Raw genomic sequence first — 25,797 nt, 5'->3', positions numbered from 1 at the left:
CTGCTTGCTGGCTCGATGTCTTATTTAAAAAAAAAAATCATAGCTTTGTTCTGCAAAATATACCCCTTCCACCTTTAGTGTGTTTATAGACTGCATCTATTGGTACTTTTTATATATAGAAAGACTCTTTTAAAATAATTTATCCCAAAATCATTGTAGCATTTTTGTTGTATGTGTAAAAAGGACACTGCTTCTGTCGGATATTCTGAAATGGGATGATTTACGTAGTTTATTTTGGTATGGTTTCATAAGTTTTAAGGCTTGTCTAAGATGCTCTTCATACATGTAAACATTCCCAGTTCTCACCTAACTTTTTCTTGCATATGATGAATCTTTGTGCATCAAGCCCCGGTGGATGTCAGCATTTCTGTTTTTCTAAGTAATACCTAAGGATGTTGCGAAGGGTAGTTTTTTTGCTTCAGTCTGTTTGTTTGATGTCCAGAGAGGTCAGAGTGATGACACGGTTTGACTCTCTAAATCAAAGCTGAAGACTTTACCAGCTTCTCCTTTGCTGTCAGCAACCTGGCACCATAGAGCGTATTACTTTATTAATTACAGAGCTTTGTAAAGCACCTTGAGTCATTTTGGCACAAGTGCAATATGATATTATTGAAAACAATTTCAAGTGCATTAAATGTAAAAACAACATTAATAGAACTTTAAGGAAGTAAATAGGAAAAGTTGCAAAAAACCAAAGTTAAATTTTCCTTAGCTGCATTACCTAATATATATTAATGCCTTTAAAATAGGTCCTAACTAGTGATCAAAAGCACCACATACAATGTTCACTGAAGCAGATTAATATTGCTATTGGCAATTCTGCTTTTTTGTATTCTTTTAAAATGCAAATTAGCAAGCTTTAATGTTGTCCTCCCCCCCTCCCCCCCAGCGAAAGCAGAAGTAAAAGGAATCTAGGAGACAGGTGGAATAATTACATTTCTATGGGCATACTTTTCTGGCTTATTCCATGTCCTATAAACCCTTCTTTTATTCCTGTTCACAATATGACAAGAAGCTTGGTGATAATAACAGCAGATAAGTGTAGAACAATTAAGGTGAATTCTGCTTCACCCAGAGTTAGATTGTGGAATTCTAGCTACAGACTAGTTCCCTGCAGAAGATAATTTTTTTTTTCCGAGTGAGGGTTTTGATTTAAAAAAACATGTTGTACTATTGTAGATAAAAAAGAAATAATAGCATCTTATGCTTCAGGGCTAAACTTACAAAGAAACCCCCTTCAAAAATGCTAGCTCTTAGTTTTCACTCATTTTTGATGATGAAAAAATAATAGAGCAATTCCTCCATTGCAAAGAACTTGGAAAGACTGTGGCAGGGCAGAAAGTTTTTGATGTTATGGATTCCATTTTAATTGAAGTCTCTACATTTATCTTGTCAATCTTGGATAGGTGTGTGCACACCTGACCAGTGTTAATATTGTGCATAGTACCCTTTACCCTTGAAAGGCACCTTGGTTGAGAATCACTGTTAGAGAGTATGAGTAAGCTTGTGTTCACTGGATATTTCTGTTCCATATGATCTTTTTTGTTAGTTCCTCCTCTAGTGGCAAATGAACCCAGTATCAATTGGATTAAATAATTTTCAGTTGTCAACCACTTGGTGTCTGATATGGGTAGACTTGAACCTTATTTCTAACTTCATCTGGTATTAACATAAAGGTCCCTTTTAGTTTATATTGTGACATTCAGGTGCAACCTTTGCCATATACCTGGAACTTGAGCAGAACCACTGCCTTTTGATCTGGACTGTTTTTAGGAGCCAAATTTAGGCCTTTACATTATAGATGGTTGACAGTTAAGGGCTTGAGCATTTTTGGCCATAGCATTTAAAAAAAATGTATTAACATTGGCATTATCATCTGCATTAAGATGTAATTGTGGAGACAGCAACTGTATCTCCTTGAGAACAGTATAGACTGGAGATTCTGTGAGAAGCTGCTATGCAGGGTGGTAGGTGGCCATGTCCAGTATTCGCTTGGGGTTTGAGATACCAACCAGGATCAGGTAGAGTGAACAGACTGCAGTAATGGACTGGAGCCAGAAGTCAGGAGGTCAGTCTGCAGGCTGGGACTGAGGCTGAACTGAGCCTGGAACTGAAGGCAGGTCACAGAGTCAGAGGTGAGCTAAGTCAGGAAAGTCAGCCAAGAACATGGTCTAGGAGGGATAAGCCAAGTCAGGAAGCTGAAGGATCAGGCAGAGCATGAAGTCAAGGAACAAGCCAATCTAAGAAGCCAAAAGAGAATAGGCAGAGGCATAAGCCTCAAGTAACAATGAGGCAGTCTGAGTGGGGGTTGATCCTTACAGTCTGATGCTTCCTGCTGTGGGTCAGGGGTTTATATGGGAGGGAGGTGTCAGCTGACTATGGCTGGCCACTCTGGCAGGGAGTGGGTGGGTGGCTAGGCCTAGATGGAGGTTTCTGGCCACATGCGCTGAGCCTGAATAGTCAGCTGGAGAAGTGACAGACCAAGAAAAGCAGCTGATCTGGGCAGGCTGAGATCCCACATTGGAGGCTGCAGCCTGACAGAAGCTTTCTGGAAGAGCTACCTTTTACTTTTCTCTCTCTTCTGTCTTCCTTCTTTTAATCCACCTCAATTATCTTGTCCTTCTTTTTATGTTTCTCTGTTCTGATAGAAAACAATATAAACCAGTGTTCATATTGTCAACGTAGGAAGCCAATAACCAAGAGTATGGTTTTCTTAACTTACTTTCTGTAGATTGACAAGGCACTCGCTGTCTCAAGGATTTCCTGGTTGTGACATTGATAGGATGCCCACCTTAGAGACTGATAGATTCATAGATGCTAGGGTTGGAAGGGACCTCAACAGATCATCAAGTCCAACCTCCTACCCAGGCAGGCAAGAGTGCTGGGGTCGGATGACCCCAGGCAGATGCCTATCCAGCCTTCTCTTAAAGACCCCCAAGGTAGGGGAGAGCTCCACTCCCCTTGGAAGCCCAATCCAAATTTGGCCACCTTTACCATGAAGAAGTTTTTCCTGATATCTAGCTTAAATCTGCTCTCTGTCAGCTTGTGACCATTGTTTCTTGTTACCCCAAGAGGCGCCCTGGTGAACAGAGCATCTCCGATCCCTTGCTGCATCCCCCCTAATGAATTTGTAGGCAGCCACAAGATCACCTCTCGGCCTTCTCTTGTGGAAGCGGAAGAGGTCCAGGTCCCTCTGTCTCTCCTCATAGGGCTTGTCCTGTAAGCCCCTAGCCATACAAGTGGCTCTCCTTTGGACCCTCTTGAATGTATCAACGTCCTTCTTGAAGTACGGCGCCCAAAACTGGATGTAGTACTTCAACTGCAGTCTGACCAATGCCACGTAGAGGGGCAGTATCACCTCTATTATGTAGATTGGGCTAAGAGATTCAACAAGCATTTTGATTTTTAGAGTGTTTTTTGTCAACAAAGTTATGTGATACTGTCTTAGAATGCACTACTGGGTTCAGAAGAGTTCTCGCGCTTGAACAAAGGACATACGGTTGTTTTCACTTTTGCAAAGCTTTATTTAAGGATACTCGCAGAGGCAGGCGATAGGACAGAGCAGAGAGGACGGTCACTTCACATTGGCCTTAGGCAGCAGCCGCCACTCCACATAGTTCTTTTGGCTCCGGAGTGTCTCGATCCTGGGGATGCAATAGCCTGCGCTGGGGCTCCGCGCAAGTCAGAACTTTTGCAAATGCTGAGGAACTCATTGTAACTCAAGAATGTACAGCTTATATAGTCTGGAGTAAATAACGTTATTTCGAGCTAGGGATTTGGTTATCTCAAGCTAAGAATTTGGGGATGAGTCGTGATCTAACACACCTGGTGTTTACTACATTCTACTGTATTACAATATTCTACTATCTAGGTTCATGGTTCGGTCACACAGAGCCTACTATATAATCGGCATGCAGAACTCTTGCTATTAGCATTAGCAAAGCTCTTACTATTACAGATACAATTGTCAAGTATCAAAGTAGGTAAATATGGTCATATTTCATGGCTTAAATATAGGCAGGCATGTCTGTCTTTTTTATTTAAGTAACAATAGTCACAATCATATTATTTAAGGACACTCTCTGTGGTGTAAAAACACAAGGTTACAAAAATGTATGATGATTGTAGGCTTAAAAACCCAAAATATAAAGGGGAGAGGGGCAGTAGGTTATCAGTGCATTTTTCCTTTTTAGTATACTTTACTTTTATCAAATATCATATGAATATATATGCATCTATCCTTTACCAGTATCCATTGTATATATGGATGCATGTGTGTGTTTGTGTGTGTGCCTGTCCTGTGTTCTTTACATTAGGCTGCCTGCAAAGTCATACAAGAAGGCAGGTGGTTTTGAGGTACGAAGTTTGTCTAGTATCTATTCCAGTTATTCACTTGTTCAAATAAGAGATACTGTATTTACCCAAATCCAAGATGACCCCCCACTCCCAAATTTATAAATTTCTTATAATTTTCCATGTACAGAATCTAATTACTAGGCAGTTATTTTAAATTTGTTACTTCCCCCCGTGCCCCATGATACTTGTCTGTCCAACAACTAATATATATTAGATATAACTTTTCTTTTCAAGGACATCACATTATACACGCACACGCATGCGTACATATACACACACTTTCTTTATATTTAATCCTATTTGGATAGTACCTGCAATTAAATGGATATATGCTTCTATCATTTTACCAGTATCCATTTAATTGCAAGTACTATCCAAATAGGATTAAATATAAAGAGAGTGTGTGTAGTGTATGCATATGCATGCATGTGTGTGTGTGTGTGTGTGTGTGTGTGTAATGTGATGTCCTTGAAAAGAAAAGTTGAATATGCTCTCCCAGAATATGCACATTCTGTTTTCTATTGTAGGTGTTTCTGAATCTCCAAGGATATTTACAGATTTACATTTACAGGCGAAACTAAAATTTGAGGAAATTGTCTTACTGAGAGATATGTTGTGGTTGTGAGTAAATATATAATTGAAGGATATAATTGAAGTGGTTAGCTATAGTTATTTGTTTGTGAACTATGACAGTTAGAACGTGTACTTCCATTTTTTTCTAACAGTGGAAAAATGACTCAATTATATAACCAGTTTCTTTTTAAAAAAACAAAAGTATACTGAAATACTTAAAACCTTTCTCACTGTACTAAGTGAGCAAAAGTTGTGCTTACTAAACAATATTCTAGCTCAGTAGCATGACACTGCTGTACAAATGGTTTAAAGCTCTTTTGATTAATACCTTTAGATAATTATTCCATCAGGAAAATGGGTACTGTTGGCTTTTTTTTTCCTCATGTAATGAGTCTTCCATTCCATCCAACCATTGTTGTGCAAGGTGTAGTCTGTAATCTACAATGCAGGTATAGTTTATTTCAAAATGTTATTTTACCTTTACAGTGTTATTCAGGTATCCTTATTGAAAGCTGCCACTGGCTTCACTAGCAGTTTTGCCTTGGCTTGAAATTCCTAAGGTGGCCCTGATATTCAAATAATTAGAGCTTCAGGAGCAAAATTGTGTAAGGTCAGAATTTAGAAAAGAATGAAATAGTATGGTTCTATTGGTGTCCAGAGAACAAGCTTGACAAAGATACCATACAGAATTCTAGTTGCCATTTTAGATAAGCTTTCAAGAGCAAGACGCCCACATAGAGACACTATAAAAAGTTATTACTATTACAATTTTAAGTTTCCTTGCATGTGAGGCAGGTGTTCAAGGTGTTTTACCAAGTATTAGAGCTCTGCTTCCTGATTCTTGCCCTGTGTTCCCTGCCTCCTCTCCCTCTCCCTGGCGGAATAGCTGAGAAGCAAGGAAAAATGTCACTTGTCTTGGATTCAAGTACAAAGTGGGGAGAAGGAAGGGGGACCAGGCAGTAGCTGCTGAGGCTCCAGCCTGGACTCAGTCAGAGTTGGAGCTTCAGCTACTGCGTGCCCCAGTTGCCTCCATTCCCTCACTTGCCCCTTCCTCTGCTACTGCTTAACCTCTGGCTCCCACCTGGCCAGGAAGCAGCAACATCAATGGCTCCAGCTCCAACTCTGACTTCAACTACAACCTGAGGCTGCCACCAGCATAACCACTGCTACCTGGCTGGCTAGGGGCCAGAGCCACCCTGGGCTCTGTGCCCCAGTCTGGGACTGCAGTCTTGGCTGGGGATAACCAGCAGTGGCAGATGTGGATAGGCAGCTGGTGGGGCAAGTGTCAGGGGCAGGGGTGCAGGCACCACATGGGGGTATCCATATAGGGGTTCAGGTAGCAGGGAGGACAAGTGGCTGGGGGAGACAAGTATCAGAGGGCAAGGGGTGGGGTGGGGTGGTGGTGACAAATTTAAAATAACCCCCCAGTAATTAGATTCTCTACATGGAGAATTATAACAAATGTATAAATTTTCCATGTATGGACTCAAATCACTGGGGGAGGAGGGTGTCATCTTGGCTTTGGGTAAATACATTATCTCTTATTGGACCAACTTAATAACTGGAATAGATACTAAACAAATTTTGTGCCTCAAAACCACCTTGCTGCTTGTATGACTTTGCAGGCAGCCGAATGTAAAGAACACAGGGCAGGCATAATATGATCACAGTTGCTAAGGTCCATTAGCTAACATGCTGCTGAATCCTGAACAAGCACATGCTGCAAAGAAGCCCTGCTGAAAAGGAATTACAATAATTGTACAAATTGGAATTGTTCATCTGCACCAATGTCTCTCTCATGTGGGGTGCCATGAAGATCTATTTTATCTCCCTTTCTGCTCAATGTTTTCTGAGAGTGCTTGAGAAGGTAGTGAGACAATTTGGTGTTCAGTGTGCCATCAATCTGCTTTGAAATGCAGATCTGTTTCTTATTCATGGTACCCAGATGATGTTAAGCTGTTTATTTTCATAATGCCTGGTTGAGAGTACAAAATGAGAGGGAGAAAGCATGGCTGAAATGTCTAGAAACAATGGTATCCTCTGATTTTATAGTTTTTTCAACCTTCTTTTCTTGCTCTTTAGATGAAATGTTTGTTGAATCATATAGCAGAATTGCATCAGTCTGTGACTTTTCAGGAAGCTTCATACTCAGTCCACTTTAGGGTCACTTTACTAAATTCCAGACTACATTTTGTAAAAGCTAGTGATAGCTTTTAATTTGGAGGGGGGTGGAGGGAGGGTGGATTTTTTTAGAGCTTTATTATACAAATATTAGAAACAGATGGTGACAGTGCAAAGGTATATGGCCCTCCCAGGGTCAGAACATGAAAAACTTATCAGTTGCAAAAAACACCTTGTGATTCTGATTTCAATCACAAACTCCCCTCCCTCCTGTCCCTCATAGGGTTACATATGTAGGACCAGCTGTATGTCTTCCACCTTGCCAGACTGCCCCTTTGATGCCCTAGCACAACAAACTGGTCCATGTGTTTTGTTGCAAGTCAAAGTGTCCACATTCAAATGTGACGTGTGCCTGTACCACACGTACATTTGAATGGTGGCAGCCACCTCTTTCCATGGACTAACATCAATGAAGAAGTCCAGCATCAGGTCAACTGCATCAGTGCCACCACCTTCAAGCTGTGACAATGTGTCTTTGAAAATAGAGATCTTCGGAAGTCAACAAAGGTTCTGGTTTCTAAGGCTGACCACCCTCCTCTACTGCAGTGAAGCCTGGACCATCTACCAACGCCACATCAAGACCCTTGAGAGCTTTCACCAGCAGTGCTTGTGTCAAATCCTGGGGATCAAATGGGAGGACCGCCAGACCAGCGCGAAAGTCCTCCTTGAAGGTGTGCCCACCAGCATCTAAGCCTTGCTCTTCAGAAATCAACTCCAGTGGATGGGCCATTGCATCCAGATGTCCAAGAACCACCTCCCTCTCCAGGTTCTCTTCCAGCTCTCTGTTGGCCAACACTCAAGGGGCATCCAAAGGAAGTGGTACAAAGACCCACATAAGGTCTCCCTCAAGCATGGAGGCATTAATACCAATGGCTGGGAGGAGCAAGCTGCTAACCATTCGGCGTGGTGCCACCTGGTCCACCAAGGCACGTACCACTTTGAAACCCAACAACTTGATACTGAGGCAGAACAGCGGCGGCAGAGGAAGGAGATGGAGACCAACCCGGGGCTTTGAATCTCGCTCCACCACGCAACAACATGCCCCCATTGCCAATGAACGTGTGCATCCAGTCATCTCAGGACCCATCAAGCCTGCTGGATGTCATCCTCGATTTTTGAGGGACTGCCGCCGCTGACGAAAGGCTGAAATTGAGTCCAAACACTGAACTAGAGGACTAACCAGGGATTAGAGGTCAGGAAGCAAGCTGAAGCCCAACCAAAATCCAGATGTCATGCCAAAATGATTGTGAATCAGAGGTAAGGAACAAGCTGAGGTCAAACTAAAGTCCAAAAAGTGAGTTCGAGTGTTGATCAGGAATCGGGGAGTCAGGAAGCCAAAGGAACTTTTGCCAGAGTACTTACTGGGACAGGAGCTGTGCAAATTGTGCAGCAGGGCTCATTTGCTAGAGGATTTCTTTGAAAGCAGCCCCAGAACCAATCAGTGGGGAGGAGCTGGGGCTTAGCTGGCCCTGCTTATTGCGTTCAGTGCAACTAAACTAGTTATACAGGTGGCAGGGCAGGAGCCTTACAAAGAGGAACCTGAGGGTAGCAAAGAGTGGCTGCAGCTGGGGGCAGTCCAGGAAGGCATGGAAGAGATCCTTCTTCACCTTCTTGCATAAAGGGCAGGCTGCTGACACTGATGGATTTAAGTGGTGGACAAAAGGTGCCCATGGCCAGGGCCCCATGCAGCAACCACCACTGGAGATCATCAGTTTTCTTGGTGATAGGTAGTATGTACACAGTGCACCAGGCGAGGTGGCTTGCTTTGGTATTGCTGCTACTATGTGCCATCTCCAAGTCATGTCAGGGCAGGTGGCAAAGACACAAGCATGATGCACCTTGTCTGGCAATGTTTACAGTGCCTTCCCAGATAGGATCTCAAAGCAAATTCCACAACTGTTCTTGTTGTAGGGACACTGGGCTGCCAGGCCTGTCACTCTCATTGCTGTTCACAGCCAGAGAAGAAGGCAATGATAGTGAGGATTTGTCTTGTAAGGTGCTATAGGGGAAGGCTTCTCTTGTGCAGAGGTGTCTTCTAGGATGGCAAATACATCCCCCATGAAGGCAGCTTTCATTTTAGCCAAGAGGTGCAAAGCCTAGGCTTTGGCTGAGAGCCAGGCAAACTGAGTTAAAGGGGTGGGTCAGCTTGATGATGTGTGATTGGACAAGCAAGGAGACTTTTGGAGGTGAGACTCACTGTCCCATGCTGCAAGGTAAAGCTAGGGACAGTTTTGACTCGGTAGATATGGTCTGAGGAGGCATGCTTGTAGGTCTGCTGAACCTGCAGCAGGGACTGAACATCACACTTGCTGCTCACAAAACCAGTTACAACACTGGCATATACTGCCACCTTAACTGGGGAACCACCGGCTGGGGCTGCGATTGATAAGAGAGCCAGGTTCATCAAGTGCTCCCACAGCAGGTGGAGCAGTAGTTCAGTGGTTAGGGTACAGAGCAGGGATGCACAAAATATGGCTTGTGGGCTGGATCTGGCTTGCCAAGCGATTTTTGTCTGGTCTATGCCACATCCCTGGGCTCTTCCTGGCCTAGGTGTGGGGGGCATCCTGGACTGTGGCATGTGCAGCTGGTCTCACTGCCCCAAGGTGTGCAGCAGGGCTGGGGTGATTTGGCACCCAGACTTGCTTCCCAGCTTCCCCGGTGGTAGCAGCTACTTCCTGCTGCTGCTACCAGTCTTTGCCACTGCTGTCAGTGCCACTGCTACCCCCTGCTGCCCGTCTCTAGCCACTGCTGCCCAGGCACCCCGGCCTGTCAAAGTGGGATGCCAGACGGAGAGGGTGGGCAGGCAGGCAGGGTCTCCATGGAGCCTGGCCAGGACCTGCGCAGGCAGGCTGCATGGTGGGGCAGATGGGAAGCGGCTGCAGGAGAGCAGGGAGTGGCATCTGGCAGAAGTACAGGTGGGAAGGGCTGTGATTGTGAAGCGTTGATGGGGTGGCCAATTCCTGGGCAGAGCCATGATTCTCTCCCCACATGCCCTTGCGGCAGGCACCATTCTTTGGGCAGGGATGTGCGGGGAGCAGGTCACGGCTCTGCCTTGGCCCCTGGCCCATGTTATCACAACCCCAAGACCCAATCACAGCCCTGGCCCTGGCCCAGCCCCACCCACCTGTCCTGCTCCCAGACACCACTTCTTGCCTGCCCATGAACCCATTTCATCTGCCTAGCTACGCACCCTGCCTGTGTTGGGTCCCAGCCGGTCTCCATGCAGACCCCAGAATTGGGGCGGTGACAGCATGGGATTGGGGCCCTGGCCAAAATGGCAATCTGCTTTCCCCGTGCCCTTGCCCACGGAACTGGCATCTTCCACAGGGGCGTGCAGGGAGCAGATCACATTTCTGCCCCAGGCTCTGGCTCCATGCTGTCATTTGCCTACTGTCTTGTCCCTTCCCATCTCATCCCATCCCTTTTGCCTGGCTGTGTGTGGAGCAGAGCCACTTAGGAATTCCAGTGACCTGTTGTTGGGGTGGGGGAAGGTGTTGATCTGTTCCATGACAGCTCACCGAATAATTGCCCACCGTGGGTATAGAGCTTCCGGAGAGTGGGCAGGTCTGCCTGATGCCTCTGCATGCTGGAAAGGGGGAGGGGGAGAGGGAGTGTAAGACTTTTGATTTTGCTTACATGCAAGCAATGCAATTATTTCTATTTTAATGCAGCATTTTAATTCTTTTAAAAATATTTAAGAGTAAAAAAAGGCAGTGGGCCTTCATGAAGCTGCTTGTTTTTACTGAATCCTTTTTGGCTAGCCTTTTTAAAGACTCCTTTTCTGTCCTATTTATTCAGTTACCTGGAATAAACAACATTCAGAAACTCTGTATGTCTGAATTTTAGCATGTATACCCACACCTATGGTGTCTTTTTTTTTTTTTTTTTTTTTTTAGGTTCTCAGAGTTTTTAGTCAGAGCTGTGTTTTCTTGGAATACAGGGCTTGTGAACTTTTATGGATCATGTTAATTATTATGATGTTGTTGTTTCTCCAATCTTTTCATTCTTCTTTGTACTACACTAAAACAGGAGTCTTATCTTTTTATTCCTGAAGAACAAGTTGAAACTTAAAACACTAATCAGAGATAATCATATATGAAATGTTTGTTAATAGACCTGGATTGTTATGATTTGTTATATGTGGCTCTCCCCGCCCCGCCCTGCTTTGCCTGGGAGGCAAATGGATCTATTGATCATTGCTTTAAGTAGATTGCTTTCCAAATAGTTGCAAATAATTTTAAGTAGTTACTTTCCAAATAATTCAGTGCTTAAAGGTATATGCTACTGTTGTGGTAGACAGAATGGAATTAAAAGAATTAGGTGCATATCCTGGACATTTTATATTCGGTTAAAGACTTTCACTTGATTGATTTCTCTCCCTCTACCCCTCTTCCCCCCTCCCTTTCCCTCCCTTTTGTAATTAAAGCTGGACACATAATTGGGCTTTGTGATACGTGTGTGTGTGTGTGTGTATCACATAGTGCTGTGTTGTTCAGGTTAATTCTTATTTATGCACAAGTACCAATATGTATGATCGTCCAATTCCACAGCTGTACTTTGTCTTACTATAGTTGGTGCTGCTTACAGTGGTGCTACAGATGATGCTATTTAATGAGCCTGCCAGGAACCTTTCGTTATATGAACCTCTGTTCAGTTGTTTATATCTTTGAATCTTTTAACCATTTGGGCAGAAAGTTTCTGTTAGGTAGATTTTTTTTTTTTTTTTTTAATTTCGGCCAAAACATTTTTATATATTTCTGAGAGAGAGGCTCGGTTTTCAGATCTCTTTTCCTTGCTCAAGCTTGACAGTTAATTTTCCTGAATATTGTTTCTTTGCTCTTTGTATGGATCATGCTTCAGCCAAGGATGTGGGACTTTTTTTCTGTGCTTGCAGTTCTTATGTGCTCCAGGTAGGATCAAGCAGGATATAGGCATATCCAGACACTGAGCCTGCCTTTCCTAATCCTTCATTTCCCCGTTACTGGTGCCTAGGTAGCATGGATTTAGAAGCTATCTGAAGCAACTGTGTGACAATAAAAGACTACCAGTTCAGAAGTCAGGCAGCAGGATTGGTCACCATCTGTGACAAGTTCTGCTTTAAATGATGCGACTGAAATACCATGGAGATGGATGTCAGAACAGAATTCAGTTATGATCCTGTGGAACACTCGTTCTTGCCCCTCAAATTTTCTGCCTCCATACTTTCCAACTAATCGGGTATTGGTTCTTCAGATAATTGCTTCCTTCATTACCCAGCTAAGTTTTGTCCCCCGAGCAGGTCCATCCTGTATGCTGAGTGGGGCATACAGGCGAGGGAATGTCTGTGTATAACAATATTTGCTGATTAAGGAGTTGAAAGATTGTATCCTAATTCTCCCATGCACAAGGAGCTGAATTAGTTTAATTCTGGCACTTCCAAATTTTGGAGGTCTGGTCTTTGTAACCTTAATGTTCTCTAAAAATTGCTACTTCTGTGTAATTATATACAATGTGCTGTACTAACATTTGAAAACTTCTTAAAAAACGGGGGTATAAGAAAATGTGCATATGTTTTATCCATGATGCTTTTTGTATCAATGCATTGTACGTGGACATCACCAAAAATCTATTATAAAAAGATTTTAGGCTGAGGTATGAAATCCAGGGTTATACATCTTTAAAGTTGTGGAAAGCCTGATGAAAGAGAACTGGAAAGACTAAAACAAAGGGTATTTAAATGGAGAGAAATCAATATAAGCTTATAAGGAAGAATTTAATTAAATCAAAACTATTTCTGCACTGCTAGTCAAGTATATTTCTCATACTCTGATACATAAGTATATCTCAGTTTTCTATTAATATGAAAACATTTTTTCAATCTTTATGTGACAAATGAGCTTTCCTATCCAACTGAAAGTACTAAGCTACGTACTCTTAAGGGAAAAAAAAAAGAGTTATGATTGCCTTATTTGAAGTAGTCCAGTTACTAGCCTTTAATCTATTTGAAATAATTTGACTGCTGGAAAAGACTTAAATGGGATTAGTATGGGGGGAAAGCCTAAATCAGATTAAATTGCTAAGGTACTTTCAAGTTTTCAGAAGGGAGCCTTTACTGTAAATTCTAAAAACCTTATGATAACTGACCCAAAGTAAATTTCATGAGTGGTTCCAAAAAAGCAAATGTAGATCCAAGAAACATGCAAGATCATACTTCTGGAGCTACTGACTGATTTAAAAAAACATTAAAAATGGTATATTTTTCTGGATAAGGAAAGAAAACAGTACAATGATATCATAAATCTAGACCCATTTTTGGCAGGACTGAAAAAGTAGAACTAAACAAGAGAAAACTCTCTTGGAAAAGTTGATACTCGGTTTCCAGTGCAATTGCTGCTTTTCCTCCAAGTCTCCAGAAAAGGCAAAATGATGACTCAATATTTTTAATGTTAAAATAATCAAGTTCAGTTACTTAACAAATTTCAATAAAATTTTGGGATTATTTTCATACAGCGTAAAGAAACAATGATAGGTGTATGCACTTTGGTTGGTTGATTATTTGTTCCTTCCTTGCTGGTTAATTTGCATAAAGTCTTTTTCAGTAGATCATACCCTATATAAATTCTCTTTTCCTCATGGAAAGATGGTGTATACCAGCTCAAAACTGTTCATAACTTAAAAAAAATATTATTATAGAACTACTAGGAAAGCTTAGGGAAGTACGGGCAACTGATCTAGAGCTCGGGCAAGGTTGTGTCTGGAAAGGGGACTAGTCTGAGTAGAAATACTAAATTAAAGACAATGAAATGTAAGTCTGTGTATGATTGTACCTCATCTGATAAGAGAATGTCTTTGTGGGTAAAGCATAAAATTAATTTGGAACTGCAAGCCTCAGCCGCTATTCACAGATTGCTGTAAGATGAGGTCAGGCAAAGTAATTAGGTTAATCTTTCAAGCCTTTTTATTGAGAGTTGCAGATGCTTCACAACTCTCTGAAAATAGGGGCTCTGATTTAGATGCCTCGATATAAATGTAGGTGCAGTGTTGTTAATGTTTGCCTTTTAAAACTCTTCTGTTTCTGCAAATGTGAAATGGGGTTAATAGTTCATAAGGTATAAGACTAACTTCTTTATTGTGATATCTTGGTTAGGAATTAAGTGCAAAAAGTTAATGTTTTGCATGTACCAACCAGGTTTGCAGAATCGTAACTTTTGCCTATACCACGCTGCTATTCTCTTATTCTCTTAAATCAGGTACAGACATTACACTGGTATAAGCAACTAGAAACTGGTCTATACTTGTAACAGAACATAAAATTCAGAGCACACAGACTGGTTTAAAAAGGCAGAATCAAGTTTAAGACCTGGATCAGATACAAGCAATTTAGGGTAGAGTAGTTTTATTGAACTTCTGTACCAGATCCTCTCCTGACTCAAGTTAAGTTGCTTTTTGCCATCAGCCCAGGCTGCTTTGCAGATCCCCACTAACCCACATTGCAAGGCAGCCCTCTGAAACTCTGCCCTCTCTGTCCCTAGCCACATGTCCTGCCTCTGACCAGCTGTCAGCAGCAGCGAGGCAAGGGGCAGAGGGGAATGCTGGCATTTGCGAATGTGGGTGTGTGGCCAGGTCCATTAGGCAGGGGCTTTTACCCCCGTCTCCCCTCTCTGGCTACCCCTCTCAGCTGGCATGGCCTGAGCCAACACAGCTGGGAGGGATCCACTTTCCTTCCCTTCCCTCCCTCCACCCTCACCAGTTGCAGCTGGCAGGAGGCAGGGCTGGGGTGAGGGGCCATGTTGGCTAGTCAGGAGTGGTTGGTTGCTGGCTGCACCTGGGATTCTCTGGCAGTCAACTGGGAGGCATGTGGGAGCATGCCCAACCTGCTCCCCCACTGAAGGGCAAACTAGTGTTCTGTTCACTCCTGAACTAACCTAGGGTGCTTAGAGTAAAGTGTGCAACTTCTGCCGTGGTTGGGCTTTTTGAATGTTTCTACTTAGCCATAATTAATTTCCTTTTCCTGTTAAAAGCGCATGCAATTGAGTGTTGTATTGAAAATATTTTGTTCTCTTGTTGTATCCTCTACATAACTTCAATATTCTATTTAAAAAAAAAACACGTTTATTTTCTATGCAAACATCTACCTAAGTTTTATATAAACATATATAGACTTGAGGAACAATGTTTTCTCAGTTTTTTTATTTTTTTTTTTAAACATCCTAAACTCTTTTCTCTTGTTTAGACATTCTAGCATATTGTTTAATCTATCCTAAACACGGAGCTTTCATAAGGTAAATCAGGTGAGATAATTCTTGGTCATTGCTGTCAGTTCATTTGGACTACTGCTTGGTTGTCCTCTTGTACTTAAAATTAACAAATATACCTTTTTTCCAAGAGCGCACATTTTTCTCCCTTTCTATACCAATTCATGTTCCTATTACTGAAACAGAACAGAAATGTATTCCAGGAAGCACAAATTTCTGAACCTTGAAAATTAGATTCCAGCACATGTGTCGCTTATGAAGCTCCATACAGGTACCATATAGAGTGGGGTGTTGGTTATAGCCATGATGGTCTTAGGACATGGGCAGACAAGGTTCTTTGGGTAAAAGTGATATCTTTTATTAGACCAACTCAATGGAAAAAATTATTCTTTGCAAGCTTTCAGGCACAAACATCCTTCTTTAGGCATAGAGAAAGTCTGGTGGTGTTATGTTCTTCATGGCAGAATAGAAGCCAATATGCAAAATGCAGGTCTGTGAAACTGCAGATGGGTGGCAGTGAGGATCAGAAGGAATGGGAGACAACAGCGGTGAGACAGGTAAGTGTTGGGGGCGGGGGGCGGAGGGAGGAATGTTGAGCTGCTGATAGAATGTAGCTGGTAAAATGCAGACAGGTTACCTGTGGTTCTCAGATGGCAGGCAGGTTATGACGTGCCATAAATCTCACTGGATGAGATGTATTACATTTCAGGAGGTGCAGGTTTAAGAATCAGGAATGTTTCTGGCTCTCTTGTGGAGTGTAGTTATTGTTGTATTATTACATTTCTTGCCCGGCATGGTTTTACACCTGGGTTTTACATAAACCAGTTTCAAAATGTCTGAAACGAGTTTGAGATGAACCTGGTTGAATGTAGTATCAGACTTCACTGATTTGGGTCAAACTGGTTTATGCAGTGTCTGTCCCAGACCCCTTCCTTATTTAACTTGAACCAGAGTCCCCCAGCATCCCAGCTTGTTCTTTGGACTGGGCTCTCTGCTCCAGCCAAGCAGGGCTGGTCCTGCCCCTCTGCCCCGCAACTGATCAGGGACAGGCAGGGGTGGGGGTTTGGCCAGAGGGAAGTTTTATTCCTCCCTCCCTGTCCCACCAGCAGGGACCTGAGCTGAGTCTGCTGGGCGCTCCCCCCTCACTGCTGCAGTGGAGGGCCAGAGTAGGCAGGGATGTTCGCGCCACTGACCAGCAGATAGTGCTTAGGGATCGTTAAAGCACAATTAACCCTTAAATGGAATGTGAAATAAGAACACGGACAAGTCAACTGTCCTAAAATCAAAGTCTAACTTTATTAGTACAAGTATTTTCTTAGAAGTTTCTATATTCAGAGAGAGAAAAACACTTATTACAATGATCTCACCCAATCCCAGAAAGATGACCACTCCGTTCCTGTAGCAATGGGTGCGTCGTTAGCTGGGACAATCCAGACGGGTGTTGAAAGCTGGATTTATGATGAAAATTATGATGATGATGACACAGTTAACTATTTTGCTTCCCCCATTATGCTTTTCTGTAACTTGACTCCTTTGAGTCCTTGATTTCGGATTGGTCTCTCTGCAGTCAGCATATTATCTATATTTTATTCTGCCAACATATTCCTTTGTTCAACAGACCCATTACGAGCACAACTCTTAATTTGGCCTTTTTCCAGCGTCTTACTTTGAGCATTGTCTATTGGTCTCCTTTATCGCCTTTCATTAACATATCCATCATTTCATCCCTCTGATTCAACTGGTTAGTGCCACATTCAGTTTATTTGAGCTAATAACAAGACCATTACTATGTTGTGTTAGAAAAACTTCTTACAGAGATAGAAAAAGGAAAGAAACACCATGCGAGCAAACTTAAGGCCATAAGCTGATATTGCACAAGGCCAGCTGATATTGCAAACACCAGCAAAATGAAAAGTTCAGTTAACAATCAGGCTATACAGAACTTCAGGCTGAATATAAAAGAAAGAAAACTTTAAGCCATACTATAATTCATCAGTCTATAAACAGGTGCTGCTTTAAAGCTTAAAATATGACAAGCTACCCTAACAGGAAGGGGTGTTGTCCTGTTTAATATCTACTAATAGATCTATTGTCCATGAATTTGTCTAATCACTTTTTGAACCTGGCTATACCTTTTGTGTCTACAACCTCCTGTGGCAATGAATTTACATGTTAAACATATGCTGCATCATAAAGTACTTTCTTTTGTTAGTTTTAAACTTGTTTCCTGCTATCATTGGGTGCCTCCTAGTCCCAGAATACTAGCACTTGTTGAATAACAGTATCTTATTCACTTTGTCAGCCTTCATGATTTTATAGACCTCTGTCATCCCTCTTCTTTTTTCCAAACTGAAAAGTCCTAGCCTTTTTTACAGTCTCCTTGTATGACAGCTGCTTTATACTCCTGATCATTCTGGTCACCCTTCTCTGTACCTTCTGTAATTCTGTTACATCTTTTTTGAGATGTGGGGCTAGAACTGCACACAGTATTCAAGATGTGGGCATACCATGGATGTGTATAGTGGCATGTTTTCAGTTTTGTTTTCTATTCCCTTCCTAATGATACCCAGTATTTTAATAGTTTTAAAAAAAAATCGTTACTGCATGTTGACATGATCTTTTAAGAGAACTACTTAGAATGATTGAGATCTCTTTCCTGAGTCCTAACAGCTAGTTTAGAGCCTAGCATTATGTACATATAATTGAGATTATATTTCCGCACGTGCCGTTAAAGTTCATCGGTCATTTTTTTTGCCTATTCACTTAGCTTGGCAAGCTCTTTCTGCAGCTTCTTCTTGTCGTCTTAGGAATTGACTGTGCAAAATAACTTGGTATCATCTGGTAGGCAACGTTCTTTGATTAGATGTGATATCTTTTATTAGACCAACTGAGTAGTTGGAAAAAAGTTCTTAGCAAGCTTTCGGAGGCAGTCACCCTTCTTCAGGCAGAGGGAGTCTGCAGGTCTGAGACTCTGCTGGACTGAGCAGATCAAGGCAGGATTTCCCTTTACAAAAAACATGCTGATTCTTCCTCAGCATGTAATAATTGTCTGTATGATTGCTGATTTAATTCTTTATTATAGATTCTACCAGCTTGCCAGTGATGGCACTTGGTGGGGGGTGGGGATCACTGGTCTCACCTCTTGAATCCTTTTTGAAGATGGGTGTTATGTTGGCAACCTGTCAGCTCTTAGGTACAGAGACCATTCATAATGATAGGTTACATACTATTGCTGTCAACAGTTTTGCAATTTTCATTCTAACGCACAGTTAATTGGCTGAACTTGTGACAGGGTTAGTATTTATGGCTCAATTAACTTGTTAAGCATGCTGTAAATGTAACCTCTACCAGGGCCCTTGGTGTATAAAGTTATGGGAAGAGGAAGAGCTATATGGAGAGGTGTAGCTTTTTTGTTTTTTTTTTTTTGTTCCCTCTTCCCCCATCCTATTTCCCCACCCCCTTAGTATCTGCTCCTTATCTGTAGGAAACATGGGGAAAATGCAGCAATCTCCTGTCTGGACTTTGGAGCTATAATATCCCCTAAATCTTATTTTTCTTATTTAATTATACACAGTTCTTAAGGTGTAGTTGTTCAACAGTTGTGTTCATGTCCCTGCTATTTTTGGAATTTTTTATAAATAAGTAATTGGAGCATTCATTTAGTTAGTATTTTAAAATTTAAAGAAATGATGACTGTTATTCCTATTGGTTGTCTTTTCTTCTTGTTTACCCATGTGATTTAAAATACCACAGCCAGCATTGATCAAAGTTGAATATTTTTCAGGCTCAGGCTACCTCTGTTTTTTTTCTCTTTTTAATGTGTGTATCATTATTTTTTTTTTCTCTTACCTGTAAAGCCTGACTTTAAGAATGCTTTATTGTTATATAACATGCTGTTAAGTCCATGTTCAGGGGTAATCATACTTCCCACTCTATCCATAGAGTTGATCAGAGAGAAATTAGTCACTGTGTATGCTTCAAAGAGGTCTTTCAAAGGTCCGGACATATCTAGAGTAAATATTTTGGGATCAAAGTAATTGATTTTTTTTAAAAAGAAAAGCAGGATCAGAGAAGATCAGGGAGGTTGAAAATGGTGGAGGAGGGAGGAGAGGGATAAAACTGAGTCTGTTAGAGGCATAGTATAAAAGCAGAAGAAAAGTACAAACATTTAAAAAGGAAGGGAGGAAATAAAAGAAACAAAATTGAAATAATTTGCTTTTTTGCTGAAATCCCAAGTTTGAATACTTAATATCGGATGACATGAGTCCTGTTAAAACAGTTAAAAAATATTTTAAGGAAGGATTTGTGTTTTGTGTGTTGTCAAGTCTAGCTCGAAAACGTAATCAGGTTGTCCTACTCTGTGTACAGACACTTTTAAGAAGAACAGTAGCACAGTGTTCCATACTCCTGTCTTAAAAGGCGGATCATATACTCTGTTTTCTGACCAGGTATCAGTAAGGTGCAGATATCTTGCATCCTGCAGAGAAGCAATTATCAATAAATGATTTGTGATTATAAACTTATTTTATTTTTCCTATTCATTTTCAGCTAATTGGTCAATGTTGTGTTTAAAAATATTTTGCTTGCCAGTGGGAATGCAGTGGTAAAAATCCTAATACCATTTCCTGGAACTGCATTAATGTTATCACCTTCAGCATTAATGTGTTATGCCATTCATTTTAGCATTCCAAATACCTAGTAATTTTATTTCAAGGAAATTCTGACAGCACCTAGAATGGGTAGGGAGCAACATTCAAGAGGAGGTTGGACGTGTGTGGGCCAGGAGCGACCCCAGCCCTTTTCCGTGCTGCACGCGGGCTGTGGCCAGCAGCCCGGGCACGCTGGATTGGAGAGGGAGGGCGACGAGCTGGAATTAGGCACAAACGCTTAGCGGTAGTTTTAAAGATTGTTTACTTACACCAAAGATGGTCGTGGTGTAGGCTGGAAAACTTGCTTGAGTTGCGGTTACAGACAGGAAAGAAGAGAGGTGGGCAAGAGTTCTAAACTCATGAACTCTAGCCCAATCCGGCTGAAGGCTCCAAACACGCGAGCCCGTCGTGTCAACCGAAGAAAGTACTCGTCCGAAAGAGCTCTGAATAAACTCACGCGAAGTTTGCTAGGCTCCGTGGGTCCTTCTGCTCACTCATCCACACGAAGTTTGCTAGGCTCCGTGGGTCCGGTTCTTTTGCGCGCAGGGAGGGATACGTCTAGGAATCTATTGGCGACGGGGAGAGGCTAGAGGCTGATCAGACCTCTGTTGCCTGCTTGAAATGCACTGGGTCCGTAAGGATCCGCAGCGCTTAGAGATCTTCACACAGTGTGAAGTCTCCTCCTCCCGGTGTTCGTGGAGTCCTCCAACTTGGGCGGAAACCACTCAAGCCTTTTATACGGCTAGCAAGCCAATCACTAGCCGCCACGTGTGAATAATTTAGAACTGGCCAATAATGGGGCTCGAATTAGCATACAAATGGCGGGAACTCTTTGCAACGAGCATTTCTGTGCTGCAACAAAGAAATGCACCCTGCAAAGAAAGCTTCAAATTGGCGGGAAATCCTCCCTTGCACCGGGGTTCTCTTTTGCAGCAGAAAACTCCACCGTGCAAAGAAGCTGCAATTTAGCGGGAACAATTTAGCAGTGCCGAAGCACACAAAAACAAAAATCACACCCTTTGGGTTGTGACAGGACGATCACCTGTCTGGGGTCTTGTGAACCCAGCATTCATTCCTGCCTGTGGCAGGGCATCAGGCTAGATGATCTGTTCAGGTCCCTCCTTACCCTAGCTACTATGAAACAATATCAGAGTTGTCCCTCAGTTTCAAGTATAATTGTTGTTATGAAAGCACCTGAAAAGGGCTAGTTGAATATTTTTCATCTAAATTGTTTTTATTATAATTTGGGTTTTCAACTAAACAATTAAAGATAAATCTATTTTCAGATTTTTTTACCCAGCTGTTTTCATTTGAAACAGAGTTGAGGAAAGTCTTGTGGGAGCTGTAGTTTGCTCTTTGTGTTCTAGTTTTGTCTATAGGTTTATATTCCCAACTGTACTACACTACCATAATATAGCCTGATGCGTAACTTCATGTAATTGAAAGAAGGGAATGTGATGGATTGTGGGAGATGAAATACAGCCACAGGGAGGGGATTAGATGAATTCTCAAACTGATGAATATCAGTGTGCTATTTTCTAAGTGAGATTAGGCACTCAACTTGCATTAAAGACTCATGTTGTCTTTAATAGAAGCATCACATGCTTAGCATCTCTAACATGCTAGCCACAACTAGTTCTAGTGTTATTGGCTGTTGTAGAATACTGTTCTTCCAAAGCACCTTTCAAAGGAACACCACATATAGGCGGTCCTTGACTTACAACGTTTTGAGTTGCAATGTTTTGCACTCACAACATTTATAAATTGACACCCTGTTTCAACATTATGATGTCAGTTTTGACTTGACAACTCTTGATCTGACACGATGCGATGCTGGCGAAAAGTTCGCTGCATTGCCCATCTCCCTGGGGAACATCTGTCCAAAATTCCTTGGACACTTTCTTCAAGAAAGCAGACAAGATGCCAGGAAAACATGCAGCCAAGACTCCTGAGAAGACTCCAGCCAAGAACCCTTCAAAAAGTTCAACCAAGTGCCCTTCAAAAAGTCCAGCAAAGTCACCTCAAAGAAGTCCTTCCAAATCAATAAGATTGCTATTTACAATATAAATACATTAATGTAGCTATATTACCAATCCATAATTGATTGAATACAAAATTCTAGGGTTTTTTTGGTGAAAAACAGTATCGGACCTTGGTTCTGGATCTCCCATTTATAAAATTGTTTCTTATGGTAAAATTGTTTCCAAGTTGCAATGTTTTGACTTAAGACACAGTTTTCAGGAACCAACTGCGTTGCAAGCCTGAGGACTACCTGCACCTTAGTTTATAGATTGGGAATTTAGAATGTGGAGAGGTGAACTTACTTTCCCAAATTCATATCAGTCTCATAGAAATGATGAAGGTTTAACAACTGTAGTTTTTAAACTGTGTTGTATCATTCTATTGTAAAAATAGGTAATATCTATTCTTCTAAAACAGAAAATTTACCTATTAAATATATATTTAAACACTCTCTCTCTCTTTCTCTTTATAAAGATTTTTAGGGAAAAAATGAAGCATGTTTTAATCCAATTTTTGGTCTTGTATGAAAACATAGCTTTTCTTAGATTGCTGCTGTCTTGTTCAGAACTGAAAGAACCATTTCCCCCAATTATAATTAATGTAATTGCACTAGTATCAGTAGGCAGAAGATATGGCAGGGTGGCTCCTTTAGAAACAAACTGATTCAGAGAGGTATGAGCTATCATAGGCAACAGCCTTCTTCAGTAGTATCTGACAAAATAGGTTGTTGCCTGTGACAGCTTTATGCTGCTTTGAACCAGTTAGGCTCTGAGGTACTACCCTGCCATACCTTCCAACTGACTCAGACTAACACAGCTTCTCTTCCCACTGGCAAGTGCAGGAATCACGTAAGTGGAACAGTAATGTAGGATATAATCTGGTGCATATTTTTAACTGTCCTTAATTAAAAAGAGGAAAAAATTACATGTTGTGAACAGTATGTATACTAGATAATGTGGTTAGAAAGCTTCTTGTTTAATTGTTTTATCCTTGAAGGATGAAATCTAACCACGTCCTCCACCACCATTTTTTTTTGTCACTGCTTCCAGGATTTTAAGACTGGGTTTGGTATTACTATAATCCCTCTGAATGTGGCCAATGTAAAACAGGTGGACCGGAGCACAAAGCAGTCTTTTGAAATTATCACTCCTTATAAAAGCTTTAGGTAAGAACTTTTAATGTTTCATTTCAAAAAATTAAAAAAGGATGTAATACGTTGTAGAAATTTTGCTTAATCTTAGTTTAGTAAATAGAGTAATAATTATGTGATTGTATGTTGACTATATTGATTAGATGTTGATTATACTGGTTATGCAACATTTTTAATCAGCTGCAAGGTTTTTTTTTTCCTTAGCATTTCTTTTTAATGTTGTCTAATTATTAGACATCCCAGGCCTCAAAAGTTCTTATTTTGTAATACACTTTCTGTATTTTGTCTCGTTCTAGATGATGGTAGAATGTAATTTTTTAATAGAAAAAGTAAATGGGTATAAGTATATATTTAAAATGGCTGGCATGTGAGGATTTTTTTAAGAGCTTCCTGCCGAAACTAATAGAACATTTATGTAGTAGAACATCTGTCAAGAACATAGGAAAATAATTATTCCTTTTCTTTTCCCTCCTTGATTTTCTGGACGCTAGTCTTCAGATAGGAGACTACTAAGTAAATGTCTTTTTCATTCAGTTCCATTGATCCCTTTTATATTTGATTTCTCCCCTCCCCCCATCCTCATCAGTCTAGAACATCATTCATGACCAGTGACTTGATGCTATGTCTACTTGCTTCAGATAATATGTACTTTGGCTTGCATTATACCAAAGCCATTGGAATCTCAGTCTGTCTTAAGGAGTTATCCATAACCTAGTTTCTCATTGGTAAATGCTCACATCTCCTAAGACAGTTGTGACACAAATTTAAATCTATCTTGTGTAGAGGTACAAAGATTGAAATCAACTCCATGTTGCAAACTTCATTTCTAGTGCTTTTAATCCCAGTTAGCTTTTTAAGAACATGATATTTGAAATGTTTTCATGAAAGAACAAAATAAAAGAATATCCTCCATCTTTAATATTTAAACATGTAGAGAATAATTTCTTTTATTTTGACCTATGATTTCATCTGTGATTAAATAAATAAGGCAGAATACAGATCTTATTTAATTGTGCTTTAAAGTAAAAATCAATAATGCAGAAAAGTCAATTCTTTCAGCTTTACAGCGGAGTCTGAAAGAGAGAAACAAGAGTGGATTGAAGCACTGCAGCAATCAATAGCAGAAACTCTCTCTGATTATGAAGTAGCTGAGAAGATTTGGTTCAATGAGTCAAATAGGAGTTGTGCTGATTGTAAAGCTCCGAATCCAGACTGGGCATCCATCAATCTCTGTGTTGTCATCTGTAAGAAGTGTGCAGGTAGAGTAATTAATAATAGACCATGTTAGTTCTGCTGAATGTCATATATGTGTACATATACATGTCCTTGCATTAGCTGTTTTATTTTTACATTGTCCTGTGAAATATGTCTTTGTAAAAGTTTTGAGAAATGGAAATTGAAGGATATTTCTTATACTATTAAAGCAAAGACTAGAAATGTTAATCATTATTCTAAACTGCTTTCATGCATAAATAAGTGGCCAATCCTCTGGTGTTCAGTGTTCTTCAAAATAATAATTATTTGCCACTAATGAAATTTATGGCTGCTTGGCACTTCTGAAGAGGCTGCTAGTATATTGCAGAACTGGGCTGTAAATGAAGAATAGAAAATTAGAGTGGACATTGTAAATTAAAAATAGCAGAAATAATCTCCATAACTTCTAGCTATATTTTACAATTACAGGGAAATTTTTTTTGAGAAGTTGTTAGCAGCCTACTTGTATATTGGAAAGTGTGTGTGGTTAAAATACTTTTAAAATTGCAGGTAAAGTGGGATTTTTTTATGTTTGAAGTAAATGTCGGGAAAACCAAAATTGTAAATAAAATAAAAACACGTAAAACGCTATGCTGCACTGGTTAGAGAAAATATTTTATCTCTTCATTATTATTATTATTAAATATTTCATAGATTTCATAGGCATTAGGGCTGGAAGGGATCTTGGAAGATCATAGATTCCAGCCCTCTGCCTGAAGGGCAGGAAGTCAGCTGGGGTCATAGGATCCCAGCAAGATAAGCATCCAGTTTTCTCTTGAAGGTGTTCAGTATAGGTGCTTGAACCACCTCCGATGGCAGGCTATTCCAGACCTTGGGGGCTTGGACAGTAAATAAATTCTTCCTTATATCCAGCCTGAAACAGTCTTGCAGTACTTTGTAACCGTTCAACCTCGTCATCCATTGGGGCGCTCTGGTGAACAAACATTCCCCCAGATACTGGTGGTCAGCCCTGGATAAACTTATAGGTGGCCATCAGATCACTGCTGAGCCTGCGCTTTTCCAGGCTAAAGAGCCCCATAGCTCTCAGCCTGTTGTCATAAGGTCTGTTTTCCTGACCTTTTATCATGCACGTGGCTCTTCTCTGGACTCTCTCAAGCTTCTCCACATCCTTTTTGAAATGTGAGGCCCAACACTGGACACAGTACTCCAGCTGCAGCCTCACCAAGGCCGAGTACAATGGGAGAATAACATCCTGGGATTTGCTTGAGAAGCATCTATGGATGCAAGCCTGCATTTTGGTCGCTTTACTAGCTGCCGCATCACATTGAAGGCTCGTGTTCATCGTGTGGTCAATGATGACCACAAGGAGAGACTGAGGGACCTGAACCTGTTCAGCCTCAGCAAGAAGAGGCTGAGG

General features: G+C 41.2%; 1 protein-coding gene across 2 annotated transcripts in view; it reads left to right on the top strand.

The window, feature by feature from the left end:
* The window catches only part of ARAP2 (ArfGAP with RhoGAP domain, ankyrin repeat and PH domain 2), a 246,403-nt gene that overhangs the window by 78,539 nt on the left and 142,067 nt on the right, over positions 1-25,797 (top strand). For both annotated transcript variants that reach the window (XM_025212512.1, XM_006030846.3), the window contains exons 10-11: positions 23,065-23,180; positions 24,225-24,424. In XM_025212512.1, the coding sequence (XP_025068297.1) occupies positions 23,065-23,180; positions 24,225-24,424 (316 nt within the window). The remainder of the gene's footprint in view (positions 1-23,064; positions 23,181-24,224; positions 24,425-25,797) is intronic.

This window comes from Alligator sinensis, unplaced genomic scaffold (genome assembly GCF_000455745.1).
Source record: "Alligator sinensis unplaced genomic scaffold, ASM45574v1 scaffold1122_1, whole genome shotgun sequence".
In the NCBI taxonomy this organism is placed as follows: domain Eukaryota; kingdom Metazoa; phylum Chordata; order Crocodylia; family Alligatoridae; genus Alligator; species Alligator sinensis.
The sequence above is the reverse complement of the archived record's forward strand: the minus strand, read 5'-3'. Positions and strand labels throughout refer to the sequence as shown.